At 48.5% G+C, this 24,862-nt stretch overlaps 7 protein-coding genes across 7 annotated transcripts; 1 reads left to right on the top strand and 6 right to left on the bottom strand.

The window, feature by feature from the left end:
- Positions 1-2,962: 2,962 nt before the first annotated feature.
- F4807DRAFT_295414 (uncharacterized protein) lies at positions 2,963-3,730 on the bottom strand. Its single transcript, XM_047994870.1, has one exon. It carries the CDS (start codon positions 3,585-3,587, stop codon positions 3,036-3,038), a length of 552 nt encoding a protein of 183 aa, XP_047849602.1. The 5' UTR covers positions 3,588-3,730; the 3' UTR covers positions 2,963-3,035.
- Positions 3,731-4,047: 317 nt separating this feature from the next.
- F4807DRAFT_295448 (uncharacterized protein) lies at positions 4,048-5,652 on the bottom strand. Its single transcript, XM_047994872.1, has one exon. The coding sequence runs from the start codon at positions 5,157-5,159 to the stop codon at positions 4,344-4,346; it is 816 nt and encodes a 271-aa protein (XP_047849601.1). The 5' UTR covers positions 5,160-5,652; the 3' UTR covers positions 4,048-4,343.
- Positions 5,653-14,544: 8,892 nt separating this feature from the next.
- Positions 14,545-15,718, bottom strand: F4807DRAFT_444497 (uncharacterized protein). Its single transcript, XM_047999661.1, has one exon. The coding sequence runs from the start codon at positions 15,338-15,340 to the stop codon at positions 14,960-14,962; it is 381 nt and encodes a 126-aa protein (XP_047849600.1). The 5' UTR covers positions 15,341-15,718; the 3' UTR covers positions 14,545-14,959.
- A 972-nt stretch (positions 15,719-16,690) lies between these two features.
- F4807DRAFT_295297 (HSP20-like chaperone) lies at positions 16,691-18,138 on the bottom strand. Its single transcript, XM_047994869.1, has 5 exons — positions 18,110-18,138; positions 17,657-17,743; positions 17,103-17,498; positions 16,956-16,973; positions 16,691-16,867 (listed from the first exon to the last, which is right to left on the bottom strand). Exons 2-5 carry the CDS (start codon positions 17,676-17,678, stop codon positions 16,704-16,706), a joined length of 600 nt encoding a protein of 199 aa, XP_047849599.1. The 5' UTR covers positions 17,679-17,743; positions 18,110-18,138; the 3' UTR covers positions 16,691-16,703.
- Positions 18,139-19,026: 888 nt separating this feature from the next.
- Positions 19,027-19,888, top strand: F4807DRAFT_465048 (uncharacterized protein; the record flags this gene model as incomplete). The annotated part of the gene is made up of 2 exons (XM_048002230.1): positions 19,027-19,074; positions 19,238-19,888. The coding sequence occupies 2 exons, from the start codon at positions 19,027-19,029 to the stop codon at positions 19,886-19,888; spliced, it is 699 nt and encodes a 232-aa protein (XP_047849598.1).
- A 241-nt stretch (positions 19,889-20,129) lies between these two features.
- F4807DRAFT_295165 (uncharacterized protein) lies at positions 20,130-22,209 on the bottom strand. The gene is made up of 2 exons (XM_047994865.1): positions 21,064-22,209; positions 20,130-21,005 (listed from the first exon to the last, which is right to left on the bottom strand). The coding sequence occupies exons 1-2, from the start codon at positions 21,875-21,877 to the stop codon at positions 20,371-20,373; spliced, it is 1,449 nt and encodes a 482-aa protein (XP_047849597.1). The 5' UTR covers positions 21,878-22,209; the 3' UTR covers positions 20,130-20,370.
- Positions 22,148-23,939, bottom strand: F4807DRAFT_295189 (iron permease FTR1). The gene is made up of 4 exons (XM_047994866.1): positions 23,501-23,939; positions 22,987-23,432; positions 22,740-22,938; positions 22,148-22,684 (listed from the first exon to the last, which is right to left on the bottom strand). Exons 1-4 carry the CDS (start codon positions 23,657-23,659, stop codon positions 22,418-22,420), a joined length of 1,071 nt encoding a protein of 356 aa, XP_047849596.1. The 5' UTR covers positions 23,660-23,939; the 3' UTR covers positions 22,148-22,417.
- Positions 23,940-24,862: the final 923 nt, after the last annotated feature.

Genomic DNA, 24,862 nt, shown 5'->3' with positions numbered 1-24,862 from the left:
TTGAATAGGTAGGTTCAAGCATGATCTCAGACACGCCTTAAGCAATGCGGATGGCATACATACCTAGGTACTCACATGTGTCGTTGGTGGAGTATGATATAAAATACACTGGAAACCGCCAGATTCTGGCCTATGGCGTTGTCACCAGTACATGTTCCGACGAGGGACAGCATCAAACTTCTTATCACCCAGTCACCCCAACCAGCTCTCGGAAGCTTGGGTAGATCTTCATCAGCCTGGCGGTTCCAATGCGTAGGTCTTCAACCGACACTCACCGACGACGCCGGGGCTCTTTGTACTACGGCTCCCAAACTCGCACGAATCCCTCGATACTATATGTGAAATGCCTCACAATTAGTGAGATCGTATTCCAAAGCACTCTGTACAACCCAATGCCCAGGATCGGTTCGGGGGTTGCAGCTGTCGCGCATTAGGAACTTTTTTTCCTCATGTCGGCCCCGCAGGCCGCAACGACAACGGCCTAGGTACATAGAAGCAAAAGAAGCTGTATTGGTAGTAGTCTTGCGAACTACCTGGTATCGAATAGCAGCCTCATTTCCAAAGCTTGCCGATTACGCATTCTCCTCACCTTCCAGTCCCTTGCATAATATTGTCATACCCCAAGATACATTCGATACGATGTCAGCCAGGGGCAACCCGGATACTTATCGAATGTTCTCCCCGTTCCCTCCCCCCTTTCCCCCTGCTCCATCGACGTTAAGATACCATCAACCCTCCACATCGAATTGTCAATAACGTAACCAAGAGCTTTAGAAGCGAAATGACAGATACTACGCTACATCATTGCAAGGCTGCAAACCCGCTGCAAACTCTTCTCAGCCTGAGATCTCTAACGTGATTTGTACATATAAGTGAATTATTCCCATCCAACATTGTCACCTTGACTAGCAACGACTAGCAACCAACTACAACTACAACCCCACAATGCTTTACAGTAAAGACGCTTCAACTTCAACCGTTGGCTACTAGTTCCTAGGATTGCAGTTATGATCAACGCCATGGTATGTGAAACACTAAGCACGGCATTTCTCATTGGCGGACCTAGGATGACAGTCATAAAAAAATAAGCCATTTCTCTTAGCATCCAAGTAGACGACGGGAAGGCAAAGGGACTGCAGGACGGGAATCTTGCTTCGGGCTACGTTCCGCTCCATCGACTAGGTAATAAAAGATAGTCTAGACGGGCTGAACGGGTTCTCCACCTAGGGAATCGACTACATAGGATATAGGTAGATTGAAAATTAGATACCTACATAGTAGCCCGTATTGAGCTAGGTATAGCTAGGGGTGCAGCCGCAATTAGGAGCATATCCAAGCAATTATCTCAAACCTCGCTGACGACTTAATCCCCCTCATCTGCAGTGCACGGACTGTCAAAATTAATCAAGTTGAAGAGCATTGACCGCCACCACCCGCTCTCCCCTGGAATTCGATAAGATGTGCAATAAATTGCAACCTTGCCTTTGAATATTTCATGCGGGGGGAGCTCCGAGAAGTCATCACGAATATCGCATCGCACATCTTATCTCATCACACTTGGGCACTTCAGACTATGGCACTAGACTCCGCGTTTACTCCGACCATATCTTCCTTTAGGAATCTCATATATGGAGGCTGAGTCGGATGACCTTGTGCTGATCTGGTGAAGGGCAAGCTTCATCGTGTAATAGGTTGTGATTCCGATCAAGCTCCTAATTAGCGTGGGATAATGGGCGCCACGCCGTCGACACGCTGACAATCCTAGTAAGACGATATTAAGACGAGGTGACGAAGTACTGTACAATGCCCTTAATACCGTACCCAGGACCTAGCTGTATGTGGGGTACATGTTCCGTTGTCTGTCTATTCTGTACTTGACACTTAGCACTTCACTCAAAAAGATGTTCCGAAGCTGTTACGATCGGTTGTCGAGCTTTGTCTTGGCTCGCCATCGTCACCGTGTCTTCCTCCTGCCCAACTCATACCCACAGAACCCTGTCTTGAAGGAATAAGTGAGCGTTAACACCTCCGTGAGTCAACGGCTTCGCTGGCTTCTCTGGCATCGCTGGCGGTCAGGAGCCAACCAAGCCGAATCGGCGAGGGACAAATGGCAGTCGGTCAAGGAAATATATCTCCTTGATTGGTGACCACAACTATCCCACGAGGTCGTTCCCCCACATCGACATCACTGGCTTGGCCATCTGATTGACGATATTCTTCCGACGACTTTTCAGAAGCTCAACAATTGCCAAAAATTCCACCAGGCGGGTTATGCGCTTTCCGATTCGCAACCGAATGATAGCCACCACCTACCTGGTTCTGGTGCTTCGCGGAATCCACTTTAGGGCAACTATCGATCAGGCATTCGTACACCGACTACGCTAGACACATGCAAATGCAAACCGTCGATGTGCTAGATACCTACCTACATAAGCTGTGTCTCTCAACCCCACCTTCGAAGCAATCACAAGCTAGAGCGACGTGATATTGTATGCCCACGGCAAGTTTTAGCAACTTAGGGCAAGGGCTTCTCTATGGTCGGGTATCCCATCCCCTGTCAACCGCACTTAAGACACACATTAAAGCGCTTTAAAAGGATAGGCGAGCAGTTCCGTTCACTATGTACGTTGGTGTAATCGTTGGGGGCATCGGCCTGTGCCCTATATGCGTCCTATGCGTAATAAGCATACCCCATGTCCGTCAACGGCAGTCCCGTCTGCAGAGATCAACAATCACAACCGATCATCACAACCCTAAACACTACTTTAAATCCTCGTAAACTGATTGGAAATAACAAACATCTATATAAGCAAGTACCATGACGCTATTCCCAAAGAGCAAATCCGGATAGCTGGAACCAGTCTCCTTACATCCGGTGGCTTTCATAGTACACAAGCCACATATATCGTAAACCGTGCCGTCGCCACACTTGGGTCAGGTACCTACGAGAAAGGGCTAGAGAGTTAGGGTAAGTTGGGCTTTCAAAGACATTTCACAACTTCATACGAGTTATTAGAGAAGCACGGATAGTGAAGTTATTTTTGGTGATTTTGTTTCATTTCATCCTCCATCGAGCTAGGTATTCCATAATCCTCATTACGAGGTCCTGTACTCCATCTTCTTCTCCTCGTCCTCCCAACCGCAACCATATCCATCGCGCGTAGCCCACCACCAGTACAAAAAACAAGCGTCAGCCAATAAGCTTTCGACCCGGGAATTTTCGTGCGACCGAAATAGTTTCCATTGTTGTCCAATCGCGTCAGCGACACCCGAAAGCCCGGGTCATCCGCATTATGTGACTCGCTCCAGAATTTCCCATCTTCCTCACTGGCCCGGTTACTTCTCCTCTTTCCCAAACAAGCCATTGTGTGTGTTCTCTTTCCCTTCCTAGGTAAAAAAAAGTCTCCATCCATAGGTATTCCTAATTCCTTCCTCTCACCGCCGGAATATGCCATATGCGAAAACAGTAAAACTAAAAAACACAAGTAACAAAAAAAAAGGAACCCACAAACCCGCAACCCTGCTTCGGAAAAGCCTCTGGGTGTGCGGAACTTGTTTCCTCCTCTTCCTGATTTTCCCTTTACCATCCCCTCACTTTTTCTAGCCCCCCCTTTCTACCGAACGGTAATAGCAAAGCGCAGATCCCTTCGCGGGATGCGCGCACATGCCTTTAGATGTAGTGGCGCTGAGACAGAAAATCCGTGGTCCGGAGAAATAACGGCGGGGAGGCGCGAACCCCCTTCCGCGACATTGAAAATGATATATCCAAACTGTAGGTAAAAGGGGGGGGTGGTGGGGTGGCGTCAAGGTACTAGGTAAGGGAGGGTTTGTGTCAAACCAGGCGCTGGAATAAATTGCATTCATTGTGGGTGTAATGAATTTTTTATTTCCTCGCGAGCCGTGGTGTTGTACACAAACACAAGTCTGTGTGGGTGGTGTAATAATGAACGCTTTCATCATTCACCGCGATTCCGGATTCCGCCTTGCGTGGCGCGGGAATAGGCATCCGCGACGCTGGTGTTCGGCCATCCGGTGGTGCTGGTGCTGATGCTGATGCTAATGCAAATGCTGATGGGTGCTTTGGTGGTGACTCATCGGGGGTATAATTTGGGGGGTATCATATTGGGGGGGCGTTAAGTCGTCATAATCATATCCATTCGTTAAGATTCGCTAGTAAAAAAAGATCCAAATTGTTCTAGTGTATAGCGGTCAGCAAACTGGTCTATTCTCATGGATTTCAAGCGCTTTTGCCGGGACCTTGTCCCGAAAAGCAGGGTATAGGGAAAGAATGAAACTCACCATTAAAAAATCGTATCGTCATGGCAAAAGAGTGGGGGGCCTCTTCATTCACCGGCCTCGGCGATGGCGTCCAGGTGCGCCTGCTTCGTCTTCGGGCTGCTCCTCTTCGAGCCCGACGAGCTGCGCCGTTGCTTCTTAGACGCCTGCTGTAGTTGCTGTTGCTGCTTCCGGCGCTCCTTTTCGCCGAGCAGGAACTTGATGGCTTCGCGCTGCATGGCCATCTGCTCGCGCTGCATGCGCAGCATGTCGGCCTCGGTGGCGGCGGCGACGGGTGACGTAGGCGTCGTGCTGCCGGCGCTGGACACGCTGTGCGCGTCGTCGGAGTCGTCGCACGGGAACAGGTCGTCGTCGGAGAGGTAGGAGGTCGCCCTCTGCTGGTCGTGCTCGTCCGTCAGCGACGAGCGCTGCGGCCACGACGGGAACGCGCAGCGCGAGCTGTAGGACCCGTTGTAGTTGTACGAGAGGTAGCTGCTGGTGGGGATGTCCATCGGCTGCGAGGCCGAGCTCATCGAGCTGTAGGAGCCGTACGGGCTGTACATTTTTTTCGAAGTTTCGACTTTCGTGGGGCAAGCAAAATAGTTTGCTTCTCGGTATATAGGAGTTGTATATGGCTGAGCTTTGTGGCGTCTCAGGAGAGGAGGAAGCTGTTTGAGTTCGCGTGTAGAGTCAGTTGCGTATATAGCGGAATCGACGATATTCGCGTAGCAGTAGTATAGTTGAGGAAAGCTAGTAGTGATCTCTAGCTTGGATGACGATGGGGTTGATGGATTATGTATTACTGCTCTATGGCTATCGAAGATTATCTGGGGTATTAAGCAAGGGAAACGGAGGCATGGGACGGGAGCGCATGGGATGGCCATGAGAACAAATATATACTAGGGAGAGGGTGTGCCCGTGCCGTGCGCGTGTGTGTGTGTGTGTGGGAGGTACTCGTGAATCATCGCCGCCGCACGGAGGCAACAACAGGGCACTGCTGCTACTTTGCTACTTCCTGAGTGTTACATGCCCTATTTTCCAGTTTCTAGTACATCCCCCACGTTGCAAATAATCCTAGCAGACCGCCTGTCAGGATGCGGGCGCGGAAAAGGGGGTGTGGGTATTTGGGCCCGGGACGTACATAGTAGGGAAGAAGGGTGTCCTGGCTTGTTCTGGCTGTCTATACAAGTCTACACACCAAGTCAGCCTAGACCGCCTTAACGGAGTCAGCTTTTGAAACCCCCAAATCCCATTCCCAATCCCATCTTCCAGCAGCCCGTCCATTCCCCGAGCCTGCTCCCTACCAATCAGATCGAGCCAAAAATAAGTAAACCATGTTAGCGGATAGACACCGCCAAAACGGACCAGAAAAAGGAAAAAGCAAAAAGGGCCTACTTTTTCCTGGTTTCCTGGTGCTCCCCAAAAAAAAAGGAAGCTAACGGACGTATCGTAGACTCTCTACTGGACCCAACTCGATGAAAGCACGGAATCTAGTATGTACCTAATGTAATGTATGTATGTGTGTGTATGTGTATGTACGTCCACGGTATGTACAACATTTGCTGGCAGCGCATCGTTGGGCTTCCCTTACCCTCTCGTTTCCTTCCATTCTTCCACCGGCAAGCTTCGTTTGCAGATCTCCACCGCGCCGAAATAGGCACCGCAGCCAACCTTCGGGGAAAGAATCAGAGGAAGATCAACTTAGGGCAGGTGCTGGGGCAGACGGGCTGGCGAAAGAAAATGGAAAAAATGCCAGACCGCGGGATTGCCCATGCATGAGGGGCCCCATCGAACAAGGCCCATGGGTCCGTGGGAAAAGCGATGACGATCAGGGTTCAACAGGTCCCACCTTGGACTGTCTTATCCGACTGCCGCGGCCGGGTCTATCTCCCGTCCTATGATGGGCTTAGGTCCGTGTCCTGGTTACAAAGGTCTGTGTCCCGTCAGCCCGTGTGCCCGTGTGCCCGTGTGCGTGTGCTATGTACATACCTACTAGCTAGGGAGGTACGTATATATCTGGAAATTGGTTTCCAGGTTACAGTACTATTTAGTAAGCTCCGTGACCCGTTCGCGGTTCTGGGAAGCTGGGGGAAATACTGGGGGTTGTATTTTACGATGGCATCGTAGATATTGAGAGCCGGAGGTTAATATGTTAATATGGTACAGTTGTACCGCGTAGCAACCTTCTGTCTGGTTGATTACTGGAGAGTAAAGTAATCTACTACATACAATAACGAAACTCCCCAATGCAGCAGGATGCAAAATCTCTTGGCTTCCGTCGATACAACAGCAATCACGGCGTTGTAATAAGGATGGTATTGAAGCGGGCAGAGCGGACAGGTGCCGAAACTCGCAGTTTAATCCATATCCTAAACGGCTACGGGGTTTAATTGTACACTTTGGAATCCTGCTTGCCGAGCTATTCATTTCGTCGTCGGTTGACCGTCGGTTGTTGGTTCTTGGTGTAGTGTATCTGGAAGATTGGTTTGTTGATCCGTCACGATCTGTTACCAGGCCTAATGGTTTCTTACTATTTCGTTACGCACATGATAATGGATACCAATGACGAAGGAGGCGTTCCTTCGGTTGGTCCTCGGCCAGCCAATTCACCTCGGGCGCCCGGCACACGAGTTAAAATGGGGGAGGTTCCCACGCCCGTTCCGCTGGCTTGCATTGATTGCTTCATTTGCATTTGGGAAGCCTCCAAATATTCAATAATAGCCAATGTAATTTTTATTTTTTTACTATCTGTCCCCCCCTAATTTTTACTAATTTTTTTCCCTTTTTTATTTTCTTTCCCCCTTTTGTGGCCGTCCGAGCGTCATTGCATCGTCCCGCCGCCTCGGCTTTTTTGGAAAAAGCAGCGACGGCACCAGCACGGTCCCTCGTTTCTCGGGATTCGAAAAATCAAGAAAAAGATCAATTTCTTGCGAATTGTTTGGAATGGTTGGGCGGACGTAAGGCAATAGTCTACCGTTACATCACGTCTTGGGCTTGCCTCTACGACTCACAATTCCCTGAATATTGATGTATGGATGATGGATGACGACCATGCTGGTCGTATAGGTAATTACAATTTCTCGCAATTGGCTTCCCTTCGCGCCACGGTGGCCGTCAGCAGGGCTTTCGGCGAGCTGAGCAATGGGCGACCGGGCGATGACGGCAATGACATGTCTAACGGCTAGTTGGTCCAGTTGGTCCAGTTGGTCCAACGGAGAGACAGAACGATGCAAAGACGATTCAAAGGTGAGTTGGCTGACCGCAGTCTCGTTGTGTTAGCCAATACCGGCACTTCTCCCTGACCGCTTACCCAAAGCGCGTCCTCGTATAGGTGGGATTTTGCGGTCCAACCGTCGCCAGATTACACACACTTAAGGTATTTTCGGCGTTTGATTTTCTGCCTAAAAATATGCGCGTACAATGTGTATGTGCGTAAGAAATTCCCAAAATTCTCGAAATCCCCAGAAGGCAAGCAAGGTCCCGTAATCATGGCCCATGGGGAGACCGTTTTATCGATCCTGATCCTGACTCAGACGCAACACAACGTCGGATTTGACACCGCCCGTAGGATGCTTTCGAATCATGTAATAATAGGTACATATGTGTATGTGTGTGTGCGCGCAAATGTGTGTTTGTGTTTGTGTCTCGTCCATAATCTCATAATCTCATCCATCAAAAGTACCGCTTACTCAATTTTCTATTCCTACTACAACCTATACAACCAATGTAATTCGGGCTTTGATTGTGCATCTTATGCTTACAAAGGAGATTACTTGCTCGACATGGGGATGATGTTTGTTACCATTTCGCGATCATGTTGTTGAGCTTCCTTTTTCCACGACAATATCCGGTTCTAGTTGTGGTTTCGGTGTTGAAGGTTGCGTACGCAATTCTACATACTGTTACATGTATCCTATCAACCTCCCTTCAAGGGTAAGGGGCGATGGTAAAATCGGGACAGTGCCTCGATAGGCAGTCAACATATGCATATACGTTAGGCGGTGTCGTACGTAGGTACACATCTGTGGATATACACATCTGTGGATAGTGGACAACTGCTCGTAGGCGTGGTGTATGCGTGTTACCGGTTCGACCGATTCGACATAAAGGGATCTCCCTACCAAAGCCTGGGTAACAAGCACACAAACAAAGTCAATAGGTAGATAGGGTTGCAGCGACATTGTTCTAGAAAGAAAAGAGCGAACGCTCCGGATCCACGTTGACCGCCTCGTATTGCAGCTGCCGGTACCCATTAGGGGAAAATCTGGAGTTTCTAATTGCTCACGTCTTTATGTCGCTACGTCGCTCCAGAATTCCGAAACGAGGTCCCAACAATGTGTACCTACGTAGCATTTTGGCCACCCCCAGATTCTGTGGTTGATCCGGAAAGTCTAGACAAGACGGCGTCAACCACACCGCGACCGAAGGTATCCGGATGCGGTATAGTTAACACACCTGGGATACTAATTGGTTATCCTGCCGTACTATAGAAAGCCTAGAAGTTGGTTTGGGAAACTCGACGCTCGTAGATCTTCGCCGGATTCAAGGTTCTCATCTGACTCGTGAGTTTGCGCCGTTTCGCGTTGAGACTACGCGACCGCGCGAGGATTCGTGGGAATGGTTGGCCGAGTATTTGGCCGAGGATAGCGAATAAGATGCGGCAAAGCGAACATTCGCTCCCGAGGCTTATAGTATATCCCTTCGGTTCGCTACCTATGAATCGCGCCGTGGAATAACCGAAACTATTGGCGATGCCTGAGATTTATTGGCGACCAAGACGAGCCATTCACCGCGCTACGATGGTATGTGTCATGAACACAAGGGCGAGACAGGAGAACGGTTAGACGGGAGCAGGAAGTTGTCGGAGCCCTTCAACCATTAAAGCCCGCATGCACCCGATCCTTCGTCACGAGAAGCCACGCTGCCGCCTGCGCACCGCCATCCTGATTCACGAGGAAATCTTAGATGCCTACCATGTGTAACGCTAATCATAAGGCACTTATGAGACTTGGATGCGGCACGGCGATCAACTTACTAATTGTCACTTATTCAGATTGAGTGGTTGCGGTGGCAAGCTGCGAGAGCCCTCGGTATATTCAGATGACTCTTAAAAGGTGAACATGTGAACTCGTCTCTGCCCCCGGATATAGCACTTTTTAACGAATAGGCTCATCTATGTTGCCTAACCGACCAAGCCGAGAGGTATGTATTGGATGTAGTTATCTATCAATCTTCAGGCTACTGGCACTTTCTATCACGGGCGTAGCAGGAAGGGCACGGAAAGGCTTGCTATCGTCAAGGAATCAGGGCAATCAAATCATCATATATCCTACTGTGGAAGTTGTCTAGGTATTAAGGCTATGCCACCACGCCGCCAAGCTAACAATAGAGATAAGCCTTACAAGCGAATGGCCCCCTGGTCTCCGCATCTTCAACCGTTGTCTCACATCTCGAAGGATTCCCATATGGCTATCCTTGACCTAGTTCAGCAGGTGGTGACTCGCAGGCTTATGATTCCTTCAGGCTCCTGAAATAGAGTTATTATTAATATCATAGTACATTGCCACACGTTTTTAGCTACCCTGTCCCCAATCCCCCACTCGGACGAGGAGGAGGAAGATGGGGGTCAGCGACGATAGCCCCACGCCGGAGTTTCTGTGCAACCCCCAATGGCAATCTTACCTTAGTCAGAAGGAGTACCGGATTTAGCAGGCCGGAGACTGATATCGTGAATACCGAGATTTCGCGGGAGAATCGGGGAGAATTCTCGAAATCTTTCCATCGATAAAAGGGGCTGCTTTCGTGTTGACGCGGTATGCGCTCCGGATACGTCGGACTCTCATGAAATTAAGCATCGCCGGCAGCTAAAACACTTTATAATATGTATGAAAGTGCCGAAGCAGCAATGAAACGACTACGTCATTGTTTTGTGCCCCCGTGTTTCGTTTCGTTTCGTTTCCTTGGCCAATATACTACAGTACACCTACGTTAATTGTCTTGATTGTCCTGTGGGAGAGATTCAGAAATCGGCCCTTACGGCAAGGACCCGTAGGTAGCCGACTATGGCAAAGTAAAGCGTCGTATATAGTTTACATAGTATGTGATTATTAGACGAGAGAGAATAGAGAGGCATTTCAAAATCCCATCTGCTTTATGGCGCATACTCCGTAAGTCCGATGTAGCGTTCGCCAGCGTTCGCGAAGGCAGGTAACACATCTGTGACCTCGCTTCTTATATATTGAAATTCGCCACAACGTTATACCGCTTTGCTGTAGCTGTAGATTAGAGTTAAGTGTTCCCCGGATTTCTGTTCTTCAAGTCCCGAGGGAGCTTCTCCAACATTATATTGCGATTTACGACATTGCTACTGTTTAGTCTGGGGAGAAGTCTTGGAGTTCTCGTCGTGTCACATCAGCTTGGAGAAGGAGGAGTACGTTGACACGGTACTCAATTTTCTTGTAGCCACGTCTCCAATACTGCTACTTCACGCGAAAACAGTTTAATGAGGATGGGATTCTGTTATCGGATTCTAAGGAACCCAATGCCGGCCGGCACATTTTGTTCGGGAGAAAGCGACGCGCACGTCATCTAACGTGGGCAATATTTACCGCAGAGCGGCCTTTGAGAACATTCCCCTATCTTCGTCTATGGTATTCGGCGCACAGCCGGCATCGAGATATTGCACGTTGATCGTACACCACCTCGCTAGCCCTAAACGCTCAGATAGCAAAGTGTTGAGGCGTCGCCAATCTGAGAGGCGATCTCAGCCCCATCAAATGTCCTTCACACCCTCGCGTCCCTGGCAGCTTTCAAACGATCTACGCCAAGCATCAACGCAAACTAAGCGTAGCCGAATCACACCTCTGATATACCAAGCCCTTACCTGTTATATGCGCTGAAGTCGACCGGATTGGTCTCTATTAGCAAAGTCTAGATTCCGCGACGATACATCGTGGATGGAGGTAGCACAGAGCACATTCCAGAGTGGGCGATAATAACGACGAAAGCTGGTATGGGAGGGTGCAATATTTGTTGCTCCCCTCGCATCGCTGCCACCGCCGAGGTGTTGTTCGCTAGCAAGCTTTTTTCGAAGCGAGGGCTTCTCGTTGCGAGTTTCAACTTCAGAAAAGAAAGAAGGAAAAAGAAGAAAAAAAATTTATCCCATGTGCATTACGACCTGCGACTCGGAGGAAAACCGTACAGTCGAAGCGTTGCAGGATGCACTGGAACATCCCCGCAGCGCCTCTAAAGGCATTGAAGCCCAATTGTCGTCGAGGACAGGGGCCGCGTTCCATGAGCGTTCGCTGTCCACGGGCCCCCCTGTTCCACAACGCACGGCCGACTGTTGTCGTGGACGCCTCTCAGACTACAGGTTCATATGCGCACTTATATACCTATGCATCTACCTCAAACCAAAGGCGGAAATTTTTACAGCTATGAATGGTTGACCGCCATACTCTGTCCGTCCTGCTTTTTTCTTGCGTATGGCCGCTATGGCGCTTCTGACGCAGCGGGACCTGCGGTCTTATATCATAGTTCATGATCCCTCATGCTTTAAACCCGGTAACCGCTGCAGCCGGGACTATCGTGGCAGGACGTCCGCTGCCACGATGGCTTCAAGCGCTGGCGCTCATTTGCGCGAGACGCATGCGGAAGCCCTTTTTTCTTTCGCAGTAGCAGTCGGCGGCATGCGACGTAACTGAATGAATCACACTCTTCGGAAATACGTTCGCCTGCCCTGAAGGTAAGCCAAGTAAGTAGACGTAGCCATTGACCAATGAGCCCGTCGAGCAAATCGCGAATGTGCCGAGTGCGGAGGACGTTTTCGCAAAGTCGATATCGATAGAATGATTGTGATAGATTAGTAGGTGATAAAGTAATGGCAACAAGTTGCGCCGCTATCACATCTCGGAATTGAAACGTCCCGGGTGACGAAAGCTTCCACCCATACCAATTCCAACGTTATGCTTATATGCTCGGGGCCGACATATGCGAGTAATGGGCTCGATCCGCCATCCCGTTGGCCAGAAATGCCCAGCTACTAACCTACCTAGTACGTCTTAACTCCGAGAGTGTGATGGGATGTGACGAGGGCTTGCTAAGGTCCGGCACATGACCGTCAAGACCACCCATAACCCTTGCGGTCCGCCGAGCCGCAGAGACATTATCGTGCTACTCCACTCGAGGCCGAGCTTCTTTCCCCATGTGGCTGCTGGGTGGACTTATCAGCAATCATATTATAGGTTATTATAGCGATGGTTACTCCAAGATTGGACTACTAAGAGATCACTCGACGGCTCGAGTGCGGCTTGTTAAGCTTAGATTACGTGATGACGAATTAAACCTAAAGGGAACGTTACGCGCCTGGATTTTCACAGGGTTCGAACTATCGTATTATAACCTCCTTGCATTAGTACGACGATGTGATAAGGAAGCTGACTGTGACAGCCTAGCACTAACTTTCAGCCTTGCATCCTCTAGGCTAGCCAACGGAAACCTATGATCGTTTCCGTGCCCTGAGGATCATTCAATAGCTTCATGTGTACGTGCTAGGCTAAGTTGCAGTTGTCAATCGTTTCCCATGACTCGGACGATGTGACATATGTGATCGTCACCTAAGACTTTACGGTACCTGAATATCAAGCATTGATAAGGACAGGGATTTTCCAACTCAATACGGTCACCTGGAAGAAGACTTACACTATTTATTATATAACTCCTGAACTATGTTCTTTAAATATCACGAAGAGTGATTGCGTATGATCACAAACTTCGAAGTAACTCCCCTAAGCCAACTATAGCATAGCTTTGAGAGTACATTCCTTATGTTGATATCTAGATGGTATTTCCCATGCTGAAGGATGACTAGTGTAATCCTCAACCGACCAATTGCAAGATACTCGTCATCCCAATATCGAGATAATCGCCTGGCCTATCTTAAACATATGAGTGACTGTCAGCAGGAAGACTCAGATCCTTGCATTTGTCTTGTCGGCAAGGGTAGGAACACAGGTGTGGATTCTCTTCATTGAAAGCGTATTACGACCGTATTCTGACCATGGTCAATACAATTGGGATTGGGGAGCTGACCGAGAACTTATTGGGATGATATTGTGATGGAATACCATGATGCCCACAAGGTACCATATTACTAACTTTGGGACCCTCCACTAGGGATATAAGTATTGATTACATAGATCAATGCCATACGACGCGCTTAGTCTGTTTCCTAGGATGCTCTTTCAGAGTTCCAACGAAACTAGAGATTTGTATCAAGCTTATTTCTGCAAGAAGGGTAATTAGAAAGGGAACCTCAGGGGTTTGAATCCGACCACGCCCATATTAATTCACCCATTCTACTCTGATATCAATGCTGATAAATTGATGATACATCCATGGATAGACAATTTTTATATAGCTGACTTCATTAGCCTATTCTACAATGTAAGACATGGTGTCAATGTTTTACTAAACAGCCATTATTAGGTATAGATCTATCGTTGAGCGAGTCGTCTGTAATAGGAGCCAAAAACTTGAAGAGAAATAGATGCAATTCATAAGAAAGTCTGGCGAAAAGATATGCGTGATAAGAATACAGCCTCGATGTAGTTTCTGTCGCTATAAATAGATTGAATGTTAAAGCTACACAAGGACAAATCAATCCATCGTAAATTTCTCTTCATGTCGAAATCTGGAAACCATGTAATATGAAGTTTGGGTGTCTTTCATCCACAACAAGATACTTGAGCCTGAAAAGTCGGAGTGATTATCTCCTTGGGTTGGATATTCACACCGCCATATGAATAGAGCATGGCTTTGCGAATATCGACTGGTCTACGACGTTAGGTGGAATATATTCACAGAATGTGGTGGACTTAAGTCGACTAAAGAGATCTACGCGAGGCTAAGGAGTTGAATGACACGAAGAATACGGACTCAATATAGGACCTATGTAAAACTGTCATGTTGCTTGGAGTTTTGTACAATTTCTCCATCTTCGCTTGGATCGTGAGAGCAGGTTCCGATCTAATCGATTGGTTGTCGCTTTTATGACCTGACCTATACTTCAAGATTACTATTTCGGTGCACTTGATGTTTTTACGTGGTAGCTCACTCAAAGCTTGACAAGTGTTGGTCACAATTTCGACTGTTAAGCTTCTCAGCGAACAAACAGACGACGTAAAGTACATACAGTCACTACCCACTCGATATTCATTTTATTCTTGAAGACATACTAGTTTCAAAGTCGAGATAACTTAGTCATTGTAGCTATGTATAAGTTCTTTATCACATAAACGTAGTCTATTGAGCAGCCATTCCAGCTCTAGCGATGAACCCCTTTCCCCTATATGTGGACTAAACAACATGCTCTGCCTCTCCCCCAACCCCTATTCGACTGCAAATATGTGCTATCATAGTAAACGTATCGTGAATGATTTATCGACATCATTTTCTCATTTTCCTCGGAATCCCTTCATACATCCCCGAACCCGTGAATTCCCTAGTTGAATTTAGCAAGATGCCATACTTTTTTTTCCATCTTTGATGAATGCCCACTAGATTCCGAGCAATCCACACCATAACTTTTCAGTAAACACAAGGTTTGTTTTTCCTTCTTTCCACCAAGGCACGTCCATAGAAGGACGCCATGGTCATGGGCAGCTTTCAGCTTTTCGAGACTAATCTAGTTGCCGCCGGTGCTACCTCCCTGGTTCAACGTCGTAGGAGGTACATGAGTCGACGAATAGTGATTCTGAGTACCCTGACCTTGTCCCTGGTTCTGAGCCTGACGCTGTGCCTGGTAATTCTGGTCCAGAAGATGGATTGGCGGGGCGTGGTAAGTCTCCTCAGGTGGCCAAGCCGTCAGAAACGCGCCGTCTCGCGAGGCTCTAGCTGCGTCTGCTGCTGTCCAGGCGTAGGAAGAAGAACCCGACGAGGCCGCTGAAGATGAGCCGGAAGAAACTTGGCTCTGCTGCTGTGACCGAACCGGGTATGGAACCGGGGCCGAGACGGCAGTGTTGACCCGTGGGCGGGATTGCTTCTTCGTCTTTGTTGCATGGGGCATCGTGAATACAATGGCTATTCTGCTCTACTTGTGGAATCTGCGTAGCAGAGGAATTTATGTGAGAGAAGGTGGTGATAGTCTTCAAAGTTGCTGAAATAGAGCGTGAACCGTGATTCCTATAACGTGTGTCTGAAGAGGCGAGTGTTGTAGGATTTGCGGAACTCTGAGAACTAGAGAAGCGAGGAGATGGGATAGTTTTATACTTTAATGCTCTAGCTAGTAAGTATCAGAATAATGGGCTAAAGCAGATGGCTCCTTCCGTATAAGTTTAGAGTTTTCCTCTATATCGCGGGGCAACGTACTAGGCAAGCACGCCAGGTGTAAAGAACCATACCTACGTAGTTACTTCCGTGTTGCAATACTGTGATTCACGGGAGAGGGATCCGGTAGACTGGTTCCTCCTTCCGTTTTACAGCACCCCCCCTTGTCACAACACTGAAGCGATCAGAACCGATCCACATACCTGGAGTGACATCTCATATATCTTGCAGATTATAGCAAAAGTCTATTGGTCTACTAGTCTCAATATCTAATGTGGCTGAGCGAGTACCGGATCTCGCAGTTTAAAGTGCAGCACCCGATCTCCTGAATCAAGTCAACGGGACACGCGTATTGTGGTATTGTGGGAGGACAGAGCCTCGCATATTGACAGGAGTCCCGACTTGGTGAATCAACGCTAGAAGCCGGACGGCATCCGCGGGAGGGAGCCAGAAATAGAACATAGCGTTGAATAGGGGTGAAAATGGGAAAAAGGGAACGTCGGAGAGAGACAGGTACACGTAACTATTGAACTCAGGTTCACCAACCGTATGGCCAGACATTTCATCTCGTCCGGAGCTCAGGTCAAATACTGACAACGAACATCAACGTCACACTAACCAGAGACTCGCAGTTCCGGGGGTTCGGGCGCGACCAATCACGTATGATATGGGGAATTGCGGCTGTCCTGCTTGCCGAAGTTCAAGACACTCGCCATGAACAAGAGCATCTTGGCAACCAATGATCGAATTGTGTGGAACGGAAGGGGTTTGTGTAGCTCAATGCATGAGCTCGATGTGTGAATTTGGGCTCCATCTTCAATGTGATGCCGTCGAACTCGAATAAATTCCCGATATCACCATGCAGAAGAAGCTGCCTGATTACTTAATAAGATTCATCGGATTCCAGCTTTTAGTACCTGGTAACCTAACCTCATATCTTCCCAATAGCTCGCCGGCTTCCGAAACATCTCAAGAGCATTTGCCACTTGCTAATCCTACTCTATGCGCACTGGGGCGTCTTTTCTCGGACCCAAATAGGACAAATGGATCTTGCACAAGGCAACCGCGGAAGGGTTGATGCTTTGCAGATCATAGAGACTGTTTTACGCAGCCGCCTTGGTCGTGTCCTCCTCCTTGGCATCCTCCTGTCCTTCAAGCGCTGGCATGTCGCCATCGTCATCGGAATCTTCCTCCTCATCCTCGCCGCCGGTGGGCATGTCACCTCCGCCAAGCTTGGAGAAGTCGATGCCACTGAAGTCGCCGCCGCCTGGAGTTTGATACGTTAGTTTCGTTGCCCAAGACTTAATCTGAGAATTTCCTATGGTCACTGCACTAGATGCGAGAAAGTTACGTACCCATGCCTGGCATGCCACCTGTTAAAGCAATAAAAGTTAGCTACGATATGTCTCAAGGCAAGATGTGTCTTCGATATATAGCGAGGGAGAACCCATAGTGCTCAGAATGAGTAATGCGAGGGGGAGGAGGAGGGAGATTTCACATACCCATGCCGCCACCAAATTGCGAGAAGTCATCTTCAGGGGCCTCGTTCTGTTCATCCTCGTCGACCCATTTGTCGAAATCGGTCTTGAGGAACTGCACCTTCTTAGACTCCTTGAGAAGTCGTGGCCAGTACTCCTCGTTGAGCTCCTTCTTGCGTAGCTTCAGCTCAACATTACGAGCAGTGTGGTGAGTCTTGCTCTCTGCGGGGTCGATCTCGGCGTAAAAGGTAAGTTCGAGATGGTAGGTTCGCTTAAGGGTGTCGGAGTGACCGGTGAAGGTGAGGCTTGTAGGCTGAAGATCAAGCTTCAGGTTCTCCTTGGGGATATCAGGAACCGAAATGGTTAGGTAGATGAAGTTCTTCTCCGGGTCGGTGTTGGAGGAGCGCTGAGCCCATAGAACTATGAGTATAAATTGTTAGCTTGCATATGCCCAAGTACCTAAGTAGAGAGCTTAAAAGTGCAAATGAAATAGCCGCTATTCCTATTAAGCGCCGTTTTGTCGCACAATGTCTCTATCGCCAAGCTAAATATGATGATAATAGAAAAAGTGAACTTACCTTCGGGAGTAACTTGCGACATGTTGATAGCGATGTATGTAAGTTCGTTCGTTAGGTACCGGTGATGAGTATGTGTAAGTTGATGACCTGCGATGGGATGAGCTCGCAGCTTTGGATGTTATAACAAGGTTGACGAACACGAAAGTATTCGGTTGTATTCACTTTTTCCGAAATGGTGAGAAGAAAATGGAAGAAGAGCGGTGGAATGAAAATCGCAAAAATATGAGGCTGTTCCAAAAGCTTAATGATGCACCCCTCCGTCGAACATCGAACCAGCACGAAAGCGGCGGAAGCAGCAGGGCTGGATTTGCATGGGGGGTAATTGCCTAGACCATTTAAGATCGCTCACACTGTAAAGTTAAACCTAATCAGGAATAGTCTATAGAGAGTATTTGCCTTTTGTGTCCCCAGGAATGAGCTGGAAAGAGGTGGGGTTCTTCAATTACCGCATACTTCAATAATATGATCTATCTCGTTCCAAACACGGCGTTTACAAAAACTTCTCCGATAACATCGTTCTCTATCGTTCTTTGGTGAAGAATAAGAACATATAAGGTAAAGTTAGCAAACACCGAGATGACTGCATAGAACATTGAAACGGAGTTTTAGAAGCCTTGCATAGGTTCCAAGGCCTTGGTTCTGCCTGCATGTCCAATATTGAAGTTGCATTGATCGATACAGTCTTATGCAAGTAATACAAACTTAGGCATAACAAGGCAACCTCCATGGACTTCCGGGAGCTATCTCTGAATTCGGCATATGATTGCATCCATATGCTTGCTCCCATACAGGTACATATTCCTGGCAGCTTGAATGTCACTATTATACGTAGTGAGTGTTGTGAACATACCTAATTAAGGCATGGTGTTGATATTGAAGCGTTCAAGATCTTGATATGTGTATATATTAGTATCCGATAATTGCATAACCTCAATATATGATAATTTGGAGATAGCTTCCATTACATAATCCACGGCGAGGGCTTAATTAGTGGACCGATGAGAATCTATCAATTAGTATTAGCACGGTGCTAAATACCGTCTAGCACTTAGCGGGGTTAATCTGTTCCTGAATTTCGTCAGCCTAGGATCCGTTTGGACCAACGTCATTAGATCGCATTAACCTGCATACCCAACTATCCGTCTATCAAGATCCACAACTCCTGACCTACCTTAATCATCCTGATCACGCTCTCCTAACCCACGAAGCTACGAAGCTATCCAGCTCCCCGGACTGTTCTGCCAGATCCCGCATTCGACGCCCCTCGGCAGGAGTTGCCCCGTCTAGCATATCGAGACCATTTCCATCCCCATTTCCATTTCCATCAGCCGAGTTCCTATACCATCCATCCGGCTCCCAAAACTCCCAAAATGGAGGGCCTCAAGGCACTCTTCGTCAAACCAGATCCTAACGCTCAGGTCAGCAGCCCGCTCCCCTATACCTATACCTATACCTGTACCCATCCCCTATCCACACATTCCCTTCCTTCGCGTAAAACGGCGCGTAAAACCACCTAGCTTTCGAATCTCTACAAAACATTGCTCGCTCGCTCACGTACCAAACCTCCGTCCCCGAAAACAGATGCGAAAATGCAACGCCCTCATCCGCTCCAACATCCGCAAGCTCGACCGCGACATCAGCCAAGTCAAGCAAGTCGAGACGAAGACGAAGAACCTGATCGTGGCGGCGGACCGGCGGGCGCAGCGCAACCCGGCGCAGGCGCGGCAGGCGCAGCGCGAGGCCCGCGACTTCGCCAAGGAGCTGATCCGCGCGCGCCGCACCTCGGCGCGCCTCGTCACCTCCAAGGCCCAGCTGAGCTCCGTCCAGATGCAGGTCAACGAGGCCTTCGCCGTGCGCAAGATCGAGGGCAGCATCCGCGCCAGCGTCGCCGTCATGAAGGACGTCAACACCCTCATCAAGCTGCCCCAGCTCGCCGGCACCATGCGCGAGCTCAGCGTCGAGCTGATGAAGGCCGGGGTGATTGAGGAGATGGTCGGCGAGAACCTGCCTGTTGATGACGATATGCTGGAGGACGACCTCGAGGAGGCCGAGGGCGAGGTCGATAAGGTCTTGGGCGAGATCCTGAAGGGCAAGATGGAGAAGGCGGGTCCGGCGCCCGTGCCCCTCCCCGAGCAGCCCCAGGAACAGCCCGTGGCGCTGGACGAGGAGGAAGAGGACCAGGAGGCGATGATGGATCAGATGAGGAACAGGCTGGAGGCTCTGAGAAGCTAGTTGGTCGGACGGGTTGCTTTGATTTTAGATTTCAAGTGAAATTGTGCAGTTACTGCTCGTATTGGCGTTGCGGAGTAGCATTCCCGGATCGCATCACGACCATTATCGTCATTATCATCGTCATCGTCATCATCATCATCATTACCGTTGGGTTGGGTAGGATTTTTAGTTTTTCCAAGCAAGACAGACGGCTAAAGAAGCCTACGTATATACAAATTACGACACCATTGGATTAATGCTATCTCGAGATAGACTTCACGCATAGTTGAACCGGTACCTGGGAAATCTTGATATACCTTGCAACCATATATTTGGGTACAGACATCAATCCAAGTCCTTTCTACAATGGTGGTCGGTGGGATGATAGACTTTACTGCTGATCCTATGGTGAGGTACGAGAGAACCTTTCGAACCTTTCGAACCTATTCTAATATCTTTCCTTCATACTCCTTCATCTTTAATACCTTGCGACATCTTCCAGCTTACTTCAAGCTCCACCGTGGAGTTGTGGACGGAAGGTCTTGTACTTGGTCTTCCGCTGTCCAATCCCAACTTGATGCTGTGAAGACGTCCTTGGCAAACTTTTCCGCACCCAATGCATTCTCGAAACGGAGCCGCTGGTCCCCTGCTAGTGACCGTGTGAAGCGGAACGGCTCTGTTTCAACCGGTTTCTTGGCCTCGCCCTCAGGAGGTAACCACGCAACCGACTGACGATTGGCCTTCCAAAGATTTCTGTTGATTGGAATGGAAGTAGCTGATAGTAGACCTTGTATGAAGTCTAGTATAGATAGAATCCTTGTTCGAAGCCCGCAGTTGGTGTGGTTCTTGTCTATCTGATAGCTCGGGCACTGTCTTAGGGTGGAGATGACGGTCTCGATTTGTAGCAGTGAAGTATCCGCGATAGAATCGAGAGACCCGGGTGAAAAATCAACAAGGAACAAAAGATTTTTGTTCGTGAGGAACTTGAACATCTCGCCCAGCTGATACGAGTCACAGGCGGCACTTGAATCGTAACCTAGTTTGCATTGGCGCGTACGTGACGTATATAACTTGAGGAAATGCCTCTGAATCGAGGCTATCGTGTTCAAGATACACTGTCGCCGATACTGCAGCTCTTCTAGGCCGAGGGTTAATATGCACAAAATGTAGAGATGAGCAGGATCTCGGCTACTTACGCTCAAGGCCATCCTGTAAATACCACCACGTAGCATCCGAGGCCCCATCATCCTCAGCAAAAGGGCTCCATCGGCAAGAGCCATTCATAACAATCTCCTTTGTAGCGGCTTGGAGCCTAGCGGGTTGACCTAATAGCCATGATACAAGAATCTTCTGGCGCAGGATATCTTCATTATTACGGCTCATGACAGAAACCTCATCTTTCAGAGGTTTGCGATTAGTCACGGGCCACTTAAACTTCAAGCCACCAACGAGACATTTCGATACTGCAGGCGCACAGTCGAAACGATCGGCTAGGACAGCCAGCGTAGTCACAAACGACATCGTGATCTGTTTTGTGGCTACTTCCTTGCCATGGAGAATTCGCAGAAGGTCGGATAACGCGCCTTCACGATGTGCGTATTGCGTGGCTTGATCATCGTCACGGATTTCGATCCAGGGGAGCTCATTAACCTCAGCAGTTTCGGGCTTAATATTTTTCAACTTAAGCGAGGCGAAAGCGGTGGATATGTCCTTCGCCTCTTTGAAGCGGCTATCGGTAAGAAGCCTTTCAAAGTACTTCGACTGGCTTTTGAGTACTTGAAGGTTAACGCGAAAAGCTAAACGAGCCTTCTTCTTCGGCGCGAGCTGCGGTTCCAGACTTGGTAGTTTCGATTGGGCAACCCGCGTAGACCGAATCGTGTCTTTGGAGTTTTCGAAAATCACATCTAGGATTAGGTCCCCATTGTTAACGATGCTGATCACCTCAGGGAGCTTCCCCGCGGGGTTTGGGTCTAGCGGTTCGCTATCTGGAGCAGAGCTCGAGTCGCCCATCTGGCTTGTCTCCGGTGTGAGGCAATACCCAAAAGATACAGAGATCCGGAGTGGTCATCAGTCCTAAAAATCGACGTAATTCCTAGGCTCTTTCAAGAATACCTAGACAAGGCACGTAGAGTCCCAGTTATTAAATGACAATCTGGATTTTATGAAATATACAGTTGAAGGTTGTCGGTAACTTTCATCCTTCTCTGGTTGATACTTGTGACTAAGCCGAGTTGGAGGAGGGATAAAAGTCTTGGCGTACTAGAGCAGTGACGTTTTCCACCACCACCAAATCTGACAGCTCGGTAAATGTGGGGAATTTCAACCCCGTCCTGTCCATCATCATCATTTATGTTCTCTCATTCGGCATGATATATTTCATTTCCATTACTTCTTAAGTCATCTCTTAAGATATGAAAACCTTCATATGGCTTTCTATAGCATGAAGCGAACACCTGATCCCTCAACTATCACCGCTCACTAGAACTTTTGATTACCAAGGCTACCTTTATTCATTGCCCTAGTCAGCAGCTCACTGCCTCCTAGACCTTCCTAAGCAATTTCTCTGTCGGGCATACTTCTTACTTGGGTAGGTTCGTTGGGCTTCTCGACCGTCTCCACGGAGCCTGCCTTTGCTTTCATAAAAGGCCAGTGTCCCTTGACTTCCTTATATCTCATGACGACGAAGGCGATCATAATAGCGATCCAATACATGTTGTATGAGATGACTGAGCCATACGTTGCCGAGTTAGTCCATCCAAGGATGGCGTTGAATATTCCCCAACCACCTTCGCCACCGTTCAATTCCGGGCTGCAGCACTACAGCATAGTATGATTAGTCATTTGTCTACAATGAATGGTAGCAATTACGTACGTTTACGTGCCAAACGCTCTTGTCGATATCATAAGATCCTGGACCATCTCCCAACTCAGCAGCATCTCCGCCGATGATGTTGTTCCACTTTTGATTTTCAAAGTACCAGACGGAACGTGAGAAAAGGCCGGCACCCACTAGATATAGCAGGCATGTCGAAGCAATTAGGAAGTATTGTAACTTTGCTCCTGCTCCTCCCCTGTCATAGGTTAGCAGGATATAAGTATGGTCGTACGGAAAAACTCACTTATACAGGATATAACCCACGATAATTCCAGCGGCTAGTCCAACCACTACAGGAAGTGGGACGGCGGTTGCTGGTGCGGAGAACGAAACTCCAGCAACAAAGACAATGGCCTCGATACCTTCTCTCAAGACAGTAATGAACGGAAGGACGAACATGGCATATTTTTCGGCGAAGCGCTTTAGCCAACCGTGGCGGTTGCCTCTTGTTAATAAGGGGGCTTCGACAGCTTTGGCTAGCTTGACGCGCCACTTCTCTTGCATCTTTCCAACTCGAAGGAGAGCCGCACCAACGACGCTGATGATAATAGAGGCGACAAGCGCAAATGCCCCTTCATAATTGTACTCGTTTGTTTCCCAATTATCTTTGCCCAGGGTGTAAAAGGCGCCGATCAGGCCTCCGGCGACGACTAGGCAAAGAAAGAATCCTAATCCAACACCAAACCATACCTAGAATGTCGATGGTCAATTCCTCTGCGCTTGTCATTAAGGGTGAAGACGAGATGCTGCGGTCTAACCTGCTTGACAAGAGCTTTGTATACGGTTGGGTCTCGGTTGGGGCCATCGAGGGTTTGCTTAAGGAAGGCTAACAGAACGGAAACGATGATGACTGTTTCAAGGCTTTCTCGAAAGACGACGAGAAATACGGGAACGGCGAAGACGTTATCCCCCGCCATCGTGAAGGTAAGAATTCTTCCGATTTTCTCAATATGAAGCTACTGAAGTTGCAAGGAGATGGTCTATTATGGGTGTATGACCCGCGAGGACCGCGAAGGAAATGGCGGATTATCTGGTGATCTGATAAGTGGGATCAGATAATCTTGGGTGGGGCATCGGAGTCAAGGGCGCCTCGCTTATAGTTGAACTCTGAAAATCGATGATACTCGGTGGACATGGAGGGGTGATTGCTTGGACGAATTGACCGCCGATTACGGGCAGACGAAAAGACCTAAAGGGCTTGTAAGACCTGATGGAAACACAATTTATTCAGCTCTTCCCACGATCTATCTGAGCAGCTGAGACTAGCTCAGCTTGTACGCCGTCAAATATTCGTGTGGCTGTCCAAAGCGCGGAACTATCTGCGCTAGGGCACGAAAAGAAGTATGATGGAAAGAACGCCTAGGATCATCATCCAAGTGCCATGAGAGATAGAGAGATGGTCTGATTAATGAAGAAAATCGAATGCTCCATTTTGGGAATCCTTGTGGCACCAGTTCATTTGGTTCAAATTGGTTGATCAGTTGCTCGACTCGCACAAGGTCGCACTCTTCGTATGGATGTCAGTTATGGGTGTTAGTTTCACTAAGGATCTAGGCAGGGTCAAGGGCCTGGGGTAATTTTGACTCCGATTCAAGCCTTTGCCAATCCAACCGGCTACTACCCTAGTACCTAGCTGCTTCTGACACCGATTGGCTTTTTTATCTTTTGCGGGGATAAACATCTGCATAAAGTTTGGGTTACCTCCTAAGACAGGTTAGGCTCTTGAGTTACGGAGATTTACGTCAAGTTGGAAATCTCAAGGTTTGCTACATGCCTAGGCGGGTAGTACATGCTTTCATCAACGAAGCTTACAATTTTTAGGATAAATTTATGACTTAATTCGAACAGCTCGAGTCAGCCGTTATTTGTTTGTTCCTTCCTCTTCGAGTTGCTAGTTTCTTTGTCTTCGTCGTTGATTGGCTATAGCTGATTGCTAGCTAACTACACGGATGAGAGCACGGGTCACCCCACGTTGCTGCCAATAGCCCTGAGAAATCTTATCAGATCCTGGGCCGGCATAAGTACCTTGATATTAGTCCCGACCGGGGGTAATGGGGTGGGTTGATGTGCTACTGAACTTACCAATAATATACACACCGAGTTCGCTACATGGATATATA

Source organism: Annulohypoxylon truncatum (genome assembly GCF_022578515.1).
Source record: "Annulohypoxylon truncatum strain CBS 140777 unplaced genomic scaffold F4807scaffold_47, whole genome shotgun sequence".
Taxonomy (NCBI): domain Eukaryota; kingdom Fungi; phylum Ascomycota; class Sordariomycetes; order Xylariales; family Hypoxylaceae; genus Annulohypoxylon; species Annulohypoxylon truncatum.
This window is presented reverse-complemented; position numbering and strand designations above follow the sequence as displayed.